Source organism: Rhinoderma darwinii, chromosome 5 (assembly GCF_050947455.1).
Source record: "Rhinoderma darwinii isolate aRhiDar2 chromosome 5, aRhiDar2.hap1, whole genome shotgun sequence".
NCBI classification, from domain to species: domain Eukaryota; kingdom Metazoa; phylum Chordata; class Amphibia; order Anura; family Rhinodermatidae; genus Rhinoderma; species Rhinoderma darwinii.
Genome location: NC_134691.1, coordinates 52,591,582 through 52,606,889, shown reverse-complemented (window position 1 = coordinate 52,606,889; position 15,308 = coordinate 52,591,582). Strand labels below are relative to the sequence as shown.

Here is a 15,308-nt window from a genome sequence, read left to right as displayed (position 1 = left end):
AACATACTTTACTTACCTTCCTGGTTCCGGATCGCAGCGGAGGTCCTGATGTCAGGCGCTGTGCGCAGCGCATGACGTCACAGCGCTATGCCGCCGCGCACAGCATCGAGACTACAGAACTCCCGCCGCGGCCGAAGAGGAAGGTAAGGTTAGCCCTGACTGGCGGGGTCCGACTCCCGGGACCCGCCAATCAGCTGTTTCGAAGGGGCCGCAGCACTCGTACGAGAGCTGCTGCCCTTCATTCCGGTTACTTCATTCCGGTCACTTCATTCCGGTCACACTGTGAATCGGTGTCGGCGATTCACAGTGTGAGCGAGTAGTGAAATGAAGGGGAAGCAGCTCTCGTACGAGTGCTGCGGCCCCTTCAAAACAGCTGATTTGCGGGTCCCGGGAGACGGACCCCGACACATCAGCTATTGATGGCCTATCCTGTGGATAGGCCATCAATGTTTAGGGACTGCACAACCCCTAAGCCTACGATGTATCAGGCTTAGGGGGCCCATGAGACAGGATCACAGATTATGTGATCCTGTCTGCTGGGCCCTGTATCTAAGCCAATCACATGGTAGGCTTAGATACATGGCCCATGCGTGATCCTGTCTGCTGGGCCCTGTATCTAAGCCTACCACACTGTAGGTTTAGATACAGGGCCCCAGCACACAGTAATCTTATACTGTATAAGATTACTGTCTGCTGGACCCTGTATCTAAGCCTACCTTGTGGTAGGCTTAGATACAGGGTCCCACAGACAGTATCACACATGGGCCCTGTATCTAAGCCTTAGGGTATGTGCACAGACACTAATTACGTCCGTAATTGACGGACGTATTTCGGCCGCAAGTACCGGACCGAACACAGTGCAGGGAGCCGGGCTCCTAGCATCATAGTTATGTACGATGCTAGAAGTCCCTGCCTCGCTGCAGGACAACTGTCCCATACTGTAAACATGTTTTCAGTACGGGACAGTTGTCCGGCAGCGAGGCAGGGACTCCTAGCGTCGTACATAACTATAATGCTAGGAGCCCGGCTCCCTGCACTGTGTTTGGTCCACTACTTGCGGCCGAAATACGTCCGTCAATTACGGACGTAATTAGTGTGTGTGCACATACCCTAACACATGTGTTACTAATCATTTTTTGTGTGTTTTCTTACAGGTTCGGTCGTTGGACTACGGCGGATTCCAGGACTACTTCGATGACAGCTTTTTTTTTTATTAATAAAATGGTTAATGAGGGCTGTGTTTTTTTTTTTTTATTTCAATAAAATATTTTTTCTATGTCTGTGTTTTTTTTTTAAACTATATTACTACCGCCTTAGTAATGGCCGCCGGCTGATTGACAGCATCCATTGCTAAGGCGGGGCTTAGTGTTAGCGGATGCAGATGCTAACACTAACCCCCTTTATTACCCCGGTACCCACCGCCACCAGGGGTGCCGGGAAGAGCCGGGTACGATCCAGTACCTGACCATCTGTAGTGATGGTCGGCCACTGGGGTGGCCGCAGGCTGGTATTATCAGGAGGGGAAAGGCCAAAAACAGTGGCCCTTCCCACCCTGGTAATGCTGCCTGCTGCTGCTTTATTGTATCTGGCTGGTTATGAAAATGGGGGAAACCCCACGTCATTTAAAAAATAAAAAAAATAATTGGAAAGAACGATGTGGGGTCCCCCACAATTTTCATAACCAGCCAGATACAACACAGCAGCAGCAGGCAGCATTACAAGGGTGGGAAGGGCCACTGTTTTTGGCCTTCCCCAGCCTAATACTACCAGCCTGCGGCCACCCCGGTGCCTGCCCGTCACTACAGATGGTCGGGTACTGGTTTGTACCCGGCTCTTCCCAGTACCCCTGGTGGCGGTGGGTACCGGGGTAATAATGGGGGTTAGTGTTAGCCTCTGCACCGGCTAACATTAAGCCTCGCCTTAGTAATGGAGGTTGTCAATCAGCCAGCGGCCATTACTAAGGCGGTGATAATAAAGTTTAAAAAGATACAAGCACATAGAAAAAATATTTTATTGAAATAAAAAAAACACACACAACCCTCATTAACCATTTTATTGAGAATAAAAAAAACGCCGTCATTGAAGTCCTCAAATCCGAAGTCCAACAACCGAACCTGTAAAAAAACACAAACACAAAAATAATCAGTAACACATAAAGAAGCAAAATTATTATTCTTACCTATCCTGGGTCCAGCGCTGGAGACGCAATGTCAGCGAGCTGGGCCCTGTATCTAATCCTATCATGTGTGATACAGTCTGCTGAGCTGTGTATCTAATCCAATCATGTATGATACTGTCTGCTGGGCCCTATATCTAATCCGATCATGTGTGATACTGTCTGCTGAGCCACTGTATCTAATCCTATCATGTGTGATACTGTCTGCTGAGCCACTGTATCTAATCCTATCATGTGTGGTACTGTCTGCTGAGCCACTGTATCTAATCCTATCATGTGTGATACTGTCTGCTGAGCCACTGTATCTAATCCTATCATGTGTGGTACTGTCTGCTGAGCCACTGTATCTAATCCTATCATGTGTGGTACTGTCTGCTGAGCCACTGTATCTAATCCTATCATGTGTGATACTGTCTGCTGGGCCACTGTATCTAATCCTATCATGTGTGATAATGTCTGCTGAGCTGTGTATCTAATCCTATCATGTGTGATACTGCCTTCTGAGCCACTGTACCTAATCCTATCATGTGTGATACTGTCTGCTCAGCCACTGTATCTAATCCTATCCATAGTTTATAGGGTCGTAGTGCTATAGATATGCTATGCTGTCTCATATACACACTTTTTTTGGGGGCGGACACATATGTATTGGGGCTATTTCCTGGACATTTTAAGCCCTGAGGGTATGTTCACACGGCAGAGTCCGTTACGGCTGAAATTACGGTGCTGTTTTCAGGAGAAAACAGCACCGTAATTTCAGCCGTAATGGCATGTGCAGGCGTCTTTTGCTGCGTCCATTACGGAAGTAACTGAAGCTGGTTTTCCATGGAGTCCATGGAAAACGGCTCCATTTACGTCTGAAGAAGTGACAGGCACTTTTTTACGCGCCGCCTTTTGACAGCGACGCGTAAAAAAAAATGACCGTCGCCACAGAACATCGTAAGACCCATTCAAATGAATGGGCAGATGTTTGCCGACGCTTTTGAGCCGCATTTTCGGACGTAATTCAATGCTAAAACGCCCGAATTACGTCCGTAAATAGTGTGTGTGAACCCAGCCTTAGTGACACCCCCGGCTGCTAGTGCTGCATTGTTGGGTCACTTAGGAGACCCAGCGATGCAGCTGAAAGCGGACCGTCGGCCATGAGAAGTTTGCGGGGGGGGGCCCAGTAAGAATTTTTGCATCGGGGCCCATGAGCCTCTAGCTACGCCCCTGTATGAAACACTTATGGGGTCAAAATGCTCACTACACCCCTAGATGAATTCCACACGGGGTGTAGTTTCCTAAATGGAGTCACTTTTTGGGCGTTTTCACTGTTTTGAAAATGTGACTTAGCCTCCGCAAACCATTCCTTCTAAATTTGTGCTCCAAAAACCAAAGGGCGCTCTTTCACTTCTAAGCCACTTCTAACCCTGCTGTGTGTCCGAATAGCCGTTTATGACCACATGTGGGGTATTGTTTTATTCGGGAGAAATTGCTTTACACATTTTTTGGTGCTTTTTCTCATTTAGTCCTTGTGGAAAAGAGAAATCATTAGCTAAACCTACATTTTGTTTGAAAAAAAATTAGATTTTCATTTCCACGGCCTACTTCCAATAATTTCTGCCAAAAACCTGTGGGGTCAAAATGCTCACTATACCCCTAGATAATTTCCTCAAAGGGCCTAGTTTCCAAAATGGGGTCACTTGTGGGGGGTTTCCACTGTTGACCCCTCAGTGGCTTTGCAAATGCAAAATGGCCTCCGCAAACCATTCCTGCTAAATTTGAGCTCCAAAAGCCAAATGGTGCTCTTTCCCTTCAAAGCCCTGCCGTGTGTCCAAACAGCCGTTTATGACCACGTGTAGGGTATTGTTTTACTCGGGAGAAATTGCTTTACACATTTTGTGGTGCTTTTTCTCCTTAAAGAGGCTCTGTCACCACATTATAAGTGCCCTATCTCCTACATAAGGAGATGGGTGCTGTAATGTAGGTGACAGTAATGCTTTTTATTTAAAAAAACGATCTATTTTCACAACGTTAGGAGCGATTTTGATTTATGCTAATGAGGAGAGATTTGGTTTCACTTGCCGGAATCTCTCAAAAAAGATTCAGAAGTGTCAGGATTCTGAGTACACATGACGTCCAGGCTGGATGGTCATGTGTATTCATTATCAGGACACTAGTAATGTTAGGGCTTGTGTATGTAGCTGCACATAGTGATATAACTATATCGCTAGTGCAGTGTAAATGAATGTAGAGGAGTGCATGATGCCGATTGGTCAGCGTCATGCACTCCTCTGTACAACGCCCACTTGGTCGAAAGTAAAAATACGCCCACTTGGGCATTAAGAAAGCTCATTAGCATAAACCAAAATCGCTCCTAACGTTGTGAAAAAAGATCGTTTTTTAAAATAAAAAGCATTACTGTCACCTACATTACAGCGCCGATCTCCTTATGTAGGAGACAGGGCACTTATAATGTGGTGACAGAGTCTCTTTAAGTCTTTGTGGAAATGAGAAAAATATAGCTAAACCTACATTTTCTTTGAAAAAAATGTAGATTTTCATTTTTACGGCCTACTTCCAATAATTTCTGCAAAAAACCTGTGGGGTCAAAATGCTCACTACACCCCTAGATAATTTCTTTGAGGAGTTTAGTTTCCCAAATGGGGTCACTTTTGGGGGATTTCCACTGCTTTGGCACCGCGAAACCCCTTCAAACCTGACATGGTGCCTAAAATATATTCTAATAAAAAGGAGGCCCAAAATTCACTATGTGTTCCTTTGCTTCTGAGGCCGGTGCTTCAGTCTATAAGCATTTTAGGGCCACATGTGGGATATTTCCTAAAACGGCAGAACCTGGGCAATAAATATTTAGTTGCGTTTCTCTGGTAAAAGTTTGTGTTACAAAAAAATTGATTAAAAATGAATTTTCTGCAAAACAAAAAATGACATTTGTAAATTTCACCTCTACATTGCTTTAATTCCTGTGAAACGTCTAAAGGGTTAAGAAACTTTCTAAATGCTATTTTGAATACTTTGAGGGGTGAAGTTTTTAAAATGGGGTGTCTTATTGGGGGTTTCTAATATATAAGGCCCTCAAAGCCATATCACAACTGAACTGGCCCCTGTAAAAATAGCCTTTTGAAATTTTCTTGAAAATCTGAGAAATTGTTTCTAAAGTTCTAAGACTTGTAACGTCCTAGAAAAAGAAAAGGATGTTCAAAAAACGATGCCAATCTAAAGTAGACATATGGGGGATGTTAATTAGCAACAATTTTGTGTGGTATTCCTGCCTGTCTTACAAGCAGATACATTTAAATGTAGCATAAAGTGCAATGTGTCACGAGAAAACAGTCTCAGAATCTCTTGGACAGGCAAAAGCATTCCGAAGTTATTACCACATAAAGTGAAATATGTCAGATTTGAAACATAAGGCTCTGTCAGGAAGGCCAAAGCGGGAAGGGGTTAAGCTTCACGAACGTCATGGCTGTGAATGATAATTCCACGGTTGACTTTTAGTCTGGGTTTATTTTTGCATTTTTTTCCATTAAGTGACAAAATGAAACATGCAGATGTTAGCTTGGAGTGAATAGAAAAGTTACATTGATGGATATACTGTATGTGCTTTTCTATAGAATAGTGCGTTTTAGAAACACAAAACAAAAATCTTTGTATGAAGAGGTTCTTAATGGGAGTCTGTCACCAGAAATTGGCCTATCAAAGCAGAGGTACAATGATATAGTGTAGCCTCACCTGAATAGAACACTGTTTTTCATTTTTAACTTTATTGGAGCAACAAGGGCGTCACCGTTGCTCCAAACTGCTCTACCTTCTATCCCCAGTCTGTCCCTCCCTTCCCTCCTTTGATTGACAGCGCCAGGCAGTGTAGAAGCCAGGATCACGCTTGGTCCTGCATTCCCCCGAGCGTGCCCTGGCTTCTGAATCGGCGCATGCGCAATACAGTACTGAGGTTTTACCTGTCTAATCGGCTCGACTGCGCTGATTACGTCACACTTCACCCGGGTGCAGAGTGACGTAATCAGTGCATGCGCAGTAGAGCCCATTTAACCAGTGAAACTCCAGTGCTGTACTGTGCCGATTCAGAAGCCGAGGAGCGGCGCGCTCAGGGAAATGCGGGGCCAGGCGTAATCACGGCTTCTACACTGCCTGGCCCTGTCAATCAAAGAAGGGAGGGACAGACTGGGGATAGAAGATAGAGCTGTTTCGAGCAACGGTGAAGCCCTCGTTCCTCCATAATTCTCAATTGCATATGAAAATAAAATGCTATCGCTGTAACGGGGCCACGCATCTGAGAAATGAAAACAGCGTTATATTCAAGTGAGGCTACACTATATTAGTGTACTGTTGCTTTGTAGGCCAATTTCTGGTAACCGACTCTCTTTAACTCCTTCCCACAAATGGACATAACTGTACGTCCATTTTAATGGTACATTATAGGCGTATAGTTACGTCCATTGGATGGCACGGTCACAGGAGCTGTGCCCGCGCGTGGTCTACAACGGGTGCCTGCTGTAATATACAGCCAACATCCCGCTGCAACAGCCTAGATTGGCGTTACCTCTGAGCCCGACCGTTTAACCCCTTAGATGCTGCTTTCAATAAATTGTGCGGTGCTGGCGTTGCTATGGCAACAGGGAAGCCTGATAATTGCCTCCTGGTCTGCCATGTGTGGAAGCATATTATACATAATTGGTATCGTTGCGTTCGGAACAACCTGTACTATAACATTTTTATTTATACCGCACTGTAAACGTATAAAAAATAAATAAAAAAAACAATGGCTGATTGACTTAATTTTAGTCCCCTTGCCTCCAAAAAAATTTAATAAAAAAAGTGATCAATATGTTGCACATAACTTAATATTATATTATTACCTATAAATGTCACATTAACACTTACGGGAAACCTGCACCATGTGATCTCTTTATGAGTCCCTTTATTTTATTGTATCAGACCAAATTCCAATAAAGAGATGCACCGTATCGTGAACAAAGACTACTAAGACCCCGACGAAGGCTTGTGCCGAAATGTACGTCCGGGTTGGCCACCATTATCTGGGGTAAGAAATAGGTCTGTAATTTTTTCTGTGGCTGAGACTATGGTGTAATACGTTGTTCATGCACTATTGCACTTTATTGTTATATGTATTAGTATGTCATCTCTTTGCTACTACATTTATGCAATAATTATTCATCTGATTATGTCCCCGTGATGTTTCCAACAGTATCCCCAGTGTGGCTTATTTTATTATATTATTAAGAGTCATAATAAAGATATTTTTATATATATATAATTGTTGTGTCTTTATTGCACTCTTTTATATGCATAGGTTGATCTCCATAATATTTTATGCAGTAATATTCCCCATCTACAAACGGCCGTGTAAAAAAACGCCCCGTGGGAACGAAACGCTATTTTTGCTATTGAAATCAATGGGCAGATGTTTGGAGGCGTTCAGCCTCTGTATTTTTAGCTGTTTTTCGGGGCAAAAATAAGCCATGTGAACATACCCTTAATAGTATTTAATAGTTTATAATGTGGGGGATATGTAATCTGTGGGGAGTATATCAGGGTATATGTAATCTGTGCGGAGTACATCAGGGCATGATAAGAGGGTATAATAATGGGGTAAATAATACAATTCTCCATAGATGTGTGCTACGCTGTGAAGCGATCCGTTATACGCAGGCCACTGTCGCACTGATAAACGGTTTTCTTTCTTATCCCCCTTTTGTAACGCTCTGCACCTTTTGGGGACTTTTTCTCCCTCGTAGTTTGGGAAATTTTGCCAGGAAAGTGTTGCCCTGGTATAATACGGGCGCCCTTGTTTCCAGCGGATGTACGATGTCCCTTCCCTTCCTGGTACCTAAATACTATGGCCCTGAAACTGAAGGAATCTCCCCCTGCATCGGGATGTTTTTTCATCACCGCATTACTAGTGCCATAGCTTTTTGATTTTTCAGTTGATTGAGCGGTGTGCGGGTTTGTTTTTTGCGAGACGGGCTGTAGATTTTATCGGTACCATTTTGGGACACATACGACTTTTTGATCACTTTTTAATTCATTTTTTTGAAGAGGAAATTACCAAAAACATGCAATTCTGGAATAGTTTTTTATTAGGGTTTTTTTTTGGCATTCACCGTGCGCCATAAATTACACGTTAACTTTATTCTGCGGGTCGATATGATTACGGCAATACCGAATTTACATCGTTTTTTTTTTTCATGTACTGCAGCTTTTGCACAATAAAATCACTTTATTTAAAAAAAAAAAAAAAGACACATACATTTTTTTATTTGTGTGGACAAAGCTGTGTCAGGGATTATTATTTTGCGGGACGGGTTGTTGTTGTTTTTATTGGTACTATTTTGGAGTAAATGTGACTTTTTGATCACTTTGTGCCATTTTTTGGGAGATGTGACCTAAAAACGGGGATCCTGGTGTTTTTCCATTTTTATTTTTTTTACGGCGTTCACCGTATGGGATAAATTACATAATAGTTGTATAGTTTGGGTCATTAAAGAGGCTCTGTCACCAGATTTTGCAACCCCTATCTGCTATTGCAGCAGATCGGCGCTGCAATGTAGATTACAGTAACGTTTTTATTTTTAAAAAACGAGCATTTTTGGCTACGTTATGACCATTTTTGTAGTTATGCAAATGAGGCTTGCAAAAGTCCAAGTGGGTGTGTTTAAAAGTAAAAGTCCAAGTGGGCATGTATTATGTGCGTACATCGGGGCGTTTTTAATACTTTTACTAGCTGGGCGCTCTGATGAGAAGTAACATCCTCTTCTCTTCAGAAAGCCCAGCTTCTGCCAGATCACGCTGTGACGTCACTCACAGGTCCTGCATCGTGTCAGACGAGCGAGGACACATTGGCACCAGAGGCTACAGTTGATTCTGCAGCAGCATCAGCGTTTGCAGGTAAGTAGCTACATCGACTTACCTGCAAACGCCGATGCTGCTGCAGAATCAAATGTAGCCTCTGGTGCCGGTGTCCTCGCCCGTCTGACACGATGCAGGACCTGTGAGTGACGACAAAGCGTGATCTCTCGAGAACACGGCTGTGTCTGCACTGCCAGAAGCTGGGCGTTCTGAAGAGAAGTGGATGATACTTCTCGTCAGAGCGCCCAGCTAGTAAAAGTAGTAAACACGCCCCGATGTACGCACATAATACACGCCCACTTGGACTTTTAAACACACCCACTTGGACTTTTGCAAGCCTCATTTGCATAACTACAAAAATGGTCATAACTTGGCCAAAAATGCTCGTTTTTTAAAAATAAAAAAGTTACTGTAATCTACATTGCAGCGCCGATCTGCTGCAATAGCAGATAGGGGTTGCAAAATCTGGTGACAGAGCCTCTTTAAGGATGTGGCGATACCAATTATGTATAGTTTTATTTATTTTTTACGTTTTTTCCAATTATAAAAGACTTCTGTGAAAAAAGGCAGTTTGACTTTTTTTTTTACTTGAAACTTGTATTTTTTTACAACATTTTTATTAACTTATTTGTACTTTTTTAATTTGTTCCACAGGGGGACTTGAAGGCCTGAAGCCCCAATCGCTATTCTAATACACTGCACTATATACGTAGTGTAAGTGTATTAGAGCTGTCAGTTATTCACTGACCGCAAGCCGCTCCGGCAGTTCCTCATCGGCTTCTGTACAAGGCAGACACAGAGGCCATTATTTGGCCTTCGGTTGCCATAGCAACTCAGCGATTGCGCGCTCTCTATTAAGCGCAGCATCTGAGGGGTTAATCGGTTGGATCGGAGAATAGCTTGGGCCCTGGCCATTACCTGAGGGTGTCAGCTATAATATACAGCTGACACCCGTCAGTGATATTGGAGGCTTCGCTTCTGAGCCCGCACTATCACTGAGACGTAATGGTACCGTGGTTTGCGGGAACTTCGTCCTGGCAGCGCAGTATATATACGGCGGATGTCGGGAAGGGGTTAAAGAAGTTTTTAAACTTATGGCCAGGTTCACACAAGTGAGGCTGCAAATCCCGCCCTGAAAAGAAGTCCAATGGTTTAAACTAGCTGCATCCTAGATCCCTATTACGCATGTGTAAAACCGGCCTCATCCACGGTAACTTACAAAACATTCCCAATTTCTTAAACTCCATGATTCAGGAGCAGAGGCGCGCTCAGGAGAATACAGGGCCGGGCATGAGCACGTCTTCTACGCTGCCTGGCCCCGTCAATCAGAGGAAGGGACGGACCGGGGGAGAGAAGGTAGAGCTATTTGGAGCAACGGTAGCGTCCTCGTTACTCCAAACAGCTCATTTGCATATTAAGAATAAACTTATATTTCTGCAACAGTGAAGCGCTCGTTGCTCCATAAAGCTCAATTGCATATGAAGAATAAAATGTTATCGCTGTAACGGGGAGACACATCTGAAAAAGAAATACAGCATTATATTCAGGTGAAGCTACACTATCTTAGGCTTCATGCACACGACCATGCCTGTAACTACGGGCACGGCCGGCAGCAGAGAGCCGGACTTTTTTACGGGCCGTGCTCCCATTAGAAAGTATAGGAGCACGGTCCGTAAAATTAAAAAAATAGGACATGTCCTATTTTTTTCGGCTGGTTTCTACCGCATGGACACCCTCCCGTAGATATACGGGAAGGTGACTGGCGGGCATAGAAATGAATAGGCCCATAATTACAGACTGTAATTACAGGCGGTTTTAAGGTCGTGTGCATGGGGCCTTACTGTGCTGCTACTTTTATTGGCCAGTGTTTGGTGACAGACTCCATAAAATGTGAAAGTTGTTGACATTATTGTACATATGGCCAAGTGTATCATTGTGAAACGTTGTAAAAGAAGTATGACGAACTAGGCTGGTTACTGCCTCGGTCCATGAGGTATCCACATATAAGAATATAGGCTGTTTGTAAAAGTATTTCATCTCTTCTGCTAGAATCCATTCTCCCTTATAGCAGAAAAATACAAAAGTCAGCAATACAGAGATGATTTCCTGCTCTACTGGGAAGCTGCCGGTCCTAAAGGGGAAAAAATGTTTTTTGGAGAATCCTATTTGGAGGAACAGAATGAGGTCACCCTCAAAGTTCCAGGCAGGTAGCGTCATTGCTTCAGTTTATAACAGAAGCCGTGGCACTAATGGATCTGTCACGCAAAGAATCCAAATGGTGACCAACGGAGGCTCGAAGTGTCCAGGAGAGTGCTCTGTGCATCTTGAGCATGTCATAGGAGCTCCATTCATCAGCGTCCCGAGCGCCACGTACCGTCACATTTTTATTTTATTTTTTTTAGTTTTGGTATCTGATACTGACAGAACTTATGCTGTACTTTTGATCTGGAGTCCAATACAGCTGTAGGTCTGTCCATGTAGACAGGTCTTGATTCTCATGATCCGCCCCTTGTAGGACAAAGACAATATCCACCCAAGACCTCCGTCACACACGATTCTTTTCAGGGTTTTTAAACATTTGTAACATCCCATGAATTTCAAGCGCTTTTGTGGTGTTTTTTTATTTTAATACCTACGGTTTTTTTCTGATATTTCTCAATTCCTATAGAGAAGCTTATGGGAAAAAAAACACCAGAACCAGAGCATGCTGCAGTTTGTAAAAGAAAAGGCAAAAAAAGTGTTGTAGCAAAACCTGTGAATCCAGCAGAACGGGCCAGTGCCCAAATCGATATAATACGGTCCATGAAAAAGAGCGCCGATAAAAGGCAGATCATTTACTTCTTACACAAGGAGAAATGACTGGTTATTAGAACTACGATCGCTCATCCCCATATATTTCCATCATGTCTCCCTGTTTACACAGAGATGTGCTGCTGACGGTCATATTTATTGCTGCATAAGAGATGCGATCAGCCGATGAACGAGCGTTTCCCTGTTTACACATGGCAATCAGGAACGAGTGTTCATATAAACACTCGTTTGCCTGATCATTGGCACGTGTAAAAGGGCCTTAAGGCCCTGTTCACACTGTTTTTTGCAGGCAGAAAAATCTAGGGGTGAAGTGAAGCAGAGTTATAGAAGATAGTGCAAATGTAAAGACGTTTCCGCAGCAACCAATCAAAATCCTGTTCTTAATTCTCAGAGGCCCTTTGGATAATGAAAGCTGCAACCTGATTGGAAGGTGTAGGGAACTCACATTTAATTTCCACTAGTTTTATAAATCCTTCTCATAGTCTATGTCCAGCCCCCCCTAACAGCACAGAACCGCCATGTCCTCACATCGCCACTGCACACCCTGAGGCTGCAAACACTACAGACCTGCCACTGCCTGCACTAAGCAGCGCGCCCTCCATCCTTCCCCCCTCCTCCTGCATGTCCCCACTTATCCCCTCCTCCTCCATGTCCGCAATTATCCCCTCGTCCTCCTCAGCTCAGGGTTCGCGGTCTGTTGTATCATGGACACGGGGAAGCGGCTCATCCCAGGCTCCCGGTACCGAGGCCTCAGGCTGCTGCAGTGTTTGTACGTAGCCGCGGTTTTCCTGCCGTGCTCCGGCCTCGGTTATTCCATCCCGCTGCAGCGTCCTCAGGACTGCACGGCGCAGCAGTACTACCACCCGGGAAACCTCTCCTGCATACAGTGCCCGGACACACAGAAGCCCAGCCAGGACGGTACAGACCATGAACAGCTCCCCTGCTACACACAGGCCTGGGGCTCATATATAAACAAGGAGGCCGGTGTAGCCCATAGCAACCAATCAGAACATTGTTTTAGTTGTTTAACCTGCGCGGGAAAAATGAAAGCAGGAATCTGATTGGTTATTATGGGCTCCACCTTGTTAACATTACTGTTTATACACGAGGATTCCCACACACACATATACATACATCACAGGGCCGGGTATACAGGACACAGTAGTATTTTGAGATACACATAAATGGATGTTTTGTTCTGTTAGCCTATGTTGACCCTTGACAACTATTATTCTATGGGTCTGTATGATTACGGTGATACCAAATATGTATTTTTTTTTAATGTTTTACTGCTTTTACACACAAAAAACACTTTTAAACAAAAATATTGTGTTCGCTGCATTCCAAGAGCCTTTCTCCCCCCCCCCCCCCCCCTCATTGGTACCATTTTTGTATTTTTTTTTTATTACCATGCGGTTTAAATAAAATGTTAACTTATTGTTTGGGTTGTTAGGATCGCACCGATACCATATACGTGTATTTATTTATTTTTGTGTCTGGAGTGTCTTTTCTTAGAACTCTGCGTTGTACTTTTCCTCCTACAAATTTATGAATAAATTGAAAACTGTGTTTTACCAGTTGGGAGTGTGTCCCTTATTTAGTCTGACACAGAAATCGCTGCTCACTGTTTATTTATACATTTCTAGGGGGAATAACAGAGGAATGACTGCACAGTTCTAAGAAAAGATGCTCCAGGTTAAGTTCTGGAGGATCATGTGGATATTGCTGACAAAGAGCAAGTTTTATACTTAGGGTATGTTCACGCGCAATGTTTTCTGGCGTTTTACGCCTCGAATTACGCCTGAAAAAACAGTCCATTACGCCTACAAACATCTGCCCATTGCTTTCAATGGGTTTTACGGTGCTCTGTTCCAACGAGGTGTCATTTTACATGTCGCTGTCAAAATACGGCGCGTAAAAAGACACCCGCAAAAAAGAAGTGCATGTCACTTCTTGGGACGTTTTTGGAGCCGTTTTTCATAGACTCCATTGAAAAACAGCTCCAAAAACGTCCGTAAAATACGCCGCGAAAAACACGAGTTGTTACACAAAATGTCTGAAAATCAGGAGCTGTTTTCGCCTGAAAACAGCTCCGTATTTTCAGACGTTTTTGGTCACTGCATGTGAACATACCCTCAGGGTATGTTCGTACACTTTGTTTTCAGACGTTTTTTGGGGATAAATCCTTAGAAAAACACCTGAAAAAACTGAAGCTGAACGCCTACAAACATCTGCCCATTGATTGCAATGGGAAAAATGGCGTTTCGTTCAGACGGGGCGTTTTTTTACGTGGCCGTCTGAAAAAACAACGAGTAAAAAAACGCACCGTAAAAAGGAGCATGTCAAATTTGGAGCTGTTTTTGGAGCTCTTTTTCATTGTGTCAATAGAAAAACAGCTCCAAAAAAGCGTTTGAAATTCGGAGGCCGTTTTCCCTTAAAAACAGCTCCGTATTTTACAGCCGTTTTTATTTTAGCGTGTGAACATACCCTCAAACTAGAAGGAAACTTTCAACAAATGGGAAACGCAGCTGAGAATTATTAATTTGTGACATAAAGTAACACGTTTTTTTCTTCAGGCATTTCATGTGCGTGTCTCCCTGGGTATAAACTTCTTTCCAAGAATGACCACATTGTCAGCTGCCAGAAATGTCCTGACAACTTGGTGGGTATTTGACTTGATTGCAAAGTAGATTGATTTGAACATAGACTACATCTTCCATCTCTTACAGTTGGTGATCTATTGTATGAATTGATATTGTTTCAGGGCGTTACATCCGATGGGTGGAATTGTATTAAATGTCCTCATGGAATAACTTTATACGGCAACTGTCAGTGCTCTTCTGGAAAGATTCTGGGTAAGTTACATAGTTACGTAGGGTGAAGAAAGACACAGGTCCATAAAGTTCAACCTTTCTCAGTCAATTAGTTTATAACCCTTATTGCCTTAAGTCATTAAATAAACATGTAGTCCTTTTATTTAAATGCTGACATATTATCTGCCATGACTACCTCTTGGGATAGGGCATTCTATAGTTTGACTACTCTAACTGTAAAGAACCCTTTCCTGTATTGATGTCTGAAACGTCTTCCACACAAGTGAATGTCCCATGGTCCTTAGTAAAGTCCTGGCAAGAACAGATTATGTGCTAGTTCTTTGTATTGACCCTACATATACTTATACATGTTAATAGCATCACCTCTTAGTCGTCTTTTTTTCAAGCTGAACAAGCCCAATTGTTCTTATTCATGGCAAAAGAAAATGACATTTTCTTTTGCCATGAATAAGAACACTGCACGTGTTCGAAACGCGTAAGCCCGGGCACTTGCCCGCATCACTTACCACCTTGAGACTGCGTCTCTGTTCTATTTTTAATACTATTTGTCTTCAATAAAAGTGAACAGAACATCCCTTTTTAAACCTACACAGCGCTGG

General features: G+C 43.4%; 1 protein-coding gene across 1 annotated transcript in view; it reads left to right on the top strand.

Moving 5' to 3' along the window:
• The first annotated feature begins 12,346 nt into the window (after positions 1 to 12,346).
• TMEM67 (transmembrane protein 67) overlaps positions 12,347 to 15,308 on the top strand; it is a 49,227-nt gene continuing 46,265 nt past the window's right edge. The window contains exons 1-3 of the mRNA XM_075825964.1: positions 12,347 to 12,793; positions 14,452 to 14,537; positions 14,640 to 14,730. Coding sequence (XP_075682079.1) covers positions 12,580 to 12,793; positions 14,452 to 14,537; positions 14,640 to 14,730 — 391 coding nt within the window. The 5' untranslated portion in view covers positions 12,347 to 12,579. The remainder of the gene's footprint in view (positions 12,794 to 14,451; positions 14,538 to 14,639; positions 14,731 to 15,308) is intronic.